This window comes from Asterias amurensis, chromosome 8 (genome assembly GCF_032118995.1).
Source record: "Asterias amurensis chromosome 8, ASM3211899v1".
Taxonomy (NCBI): Eukaryota; Metazoa; Echinodermata; class Asteroidea; order Forcipulatida; family Asteriidae; genus Asterias; species Asterias amurensis.
In genome coordinates this window covers 14617727-14619293 of record NC_092655.1, presented here as the reverse complement: position 1 = coordinate 14619293, position 1567 = coordinate 14617727, and the positions used below count along the sequence as shown (strand labels likewise).

At 44.6% G+C, this 1567-nt stretch overlaps 1 protein-coding gene across 1 annotated transcript; it reads right to left on the bottom strand.

Moving 5' to 3' along the window:
• Window positions 1-257: 257 nt before the first annotated feature.
• On the bottom strand, window positions 258-1361 carry LOC139940960 (somatostatin receptor type 2-like). Its single transcript, XM_071937365.1, has one exon. It carries the CDS (start codon window positions 1359-1361, stop codon window positions 336-338), a length of 1026 nt encoding a protein of 341 aa, XP_071793466.1. The 3' UTR covers window positions 258-335.
• Between the last annotated feature and the right edge of the window lie 206 nt (window positions 1362-1567).

The window sequence follows — 1567 nt, the reverse complement described above, 5'->3', positions numbered from 1 at the left end:
TCGTAGGACGAGTAAACAAGGATGGGTTCAACATCCTTACGTCTATGGATACGGAATTCAACTCGTCCTAAAGTCCTAAGATTATTCCTAAAGTTAGACATAGTTTGGTGAAATCGGCGGCAGATGTGGTAAGTCGGATTCTTATGGTTCAATGGGTCGTCTTGGCGAGAATAAATACTATGCCAACTCGACTTATTCCACAAAATAAGATGTCTTGGCGAGATATATTATCAAGACAAGTCAGCTTTTTCCGTAACATAAGTTGACTTATTATCCGAATAAAGTGGTATGGTACTTCTGGAACCTTTTTTTTTCACATGGACTATGATCAAACATTACATAGGCTGGGCCGGAGCACGGCGTCGACCGTTTTGTATCTCCGTTTCCTGTGTACAGTTCCACACTTTACGGAAACTCTTTTTGAAGTTCCCGCTAAGGAATCCGTAGAGGAGTGGATTTGCACAGCTGTTTAGGTAACCCAAACACATTGTAAAGTCAAGTACGAGGCCATTGAACCACTGTTGCGCAAGGCACGGTACAAACACCACTATAGTTCGCCATACATAAAACGGCCACCAACACATGAAGAAGGCGAGCACTACAAAAAACACTACACGGTTTACCTTTCGAGATTTCTTCATCTTTCCCGTGCGGGTTCCTAATTTCTTGAGGCGCACCACAATGCTCGAATAGCACACGGAAATGATGACTAAAGGAATCACAAGTCCCATCAAAGTCGTGTAAATCATGAACAGTTTCTGAGTTATGACGACGGCGTCTTTACCGAATACAGACTCGAAATTGAAATAACACACTGGTGTACCGTTGTAAACGGTGTACCGTGTCACTATATTCATCGGGCTGGCAGCGGCAAGGGCTAGGAACCATACGCCGAAGTTCACGCAGATTGCCAGGCGAAGAGTCCGATACCCGCGGACCCTTCGAGCGTGGCATACGGCGACGTAGCGATCCATGCTCATGGCGGTCAGGCAAAACACGCTGGTAAACTGGTTGAGACCGTCAATTGCGTAGACCACATGGCACAGAACGGGGCCGAATATCCAATTGTTACCCGCCAGGGTAGCAATAGACAAAAACACAAGGGCGATCATGAACAGGTCATCGGCTATGGCCAGATTCAAGATGTACAAATTGGTGACGGTTTTCATTTTGGCGTAGCGTAGCACCACAAAGATGACCATGCTGTTGCCAATCAGACCCGTTATGCAGACGATTAGAAGAAAAATTCCCGCCACCCAATCTCGAATTTGTGTCACCGACTTCGTAGTCTCCTCTTCTGTGCAATTCTCCAAAGAACAATTGGTGGAGAAACTATCCGAGGCTGTATCCATGCAATCCATTTTGCCAAAGTTACCAAACTTTCCTTTTAAATGATTTGCAAAATGATTGCAAAATATTGTTTGAGACTTCAAACTTCCTTGTTGACTCACCAGACTTTTAATTCTTCATAACCAAAGTTTCTGTTCTTAACGTAAGTCGTCTTCTGTGCATTTCGAGACACACCGTTTCCAGGGAGTTGGTAAAGAGCAAAACAACTCACTTTCGC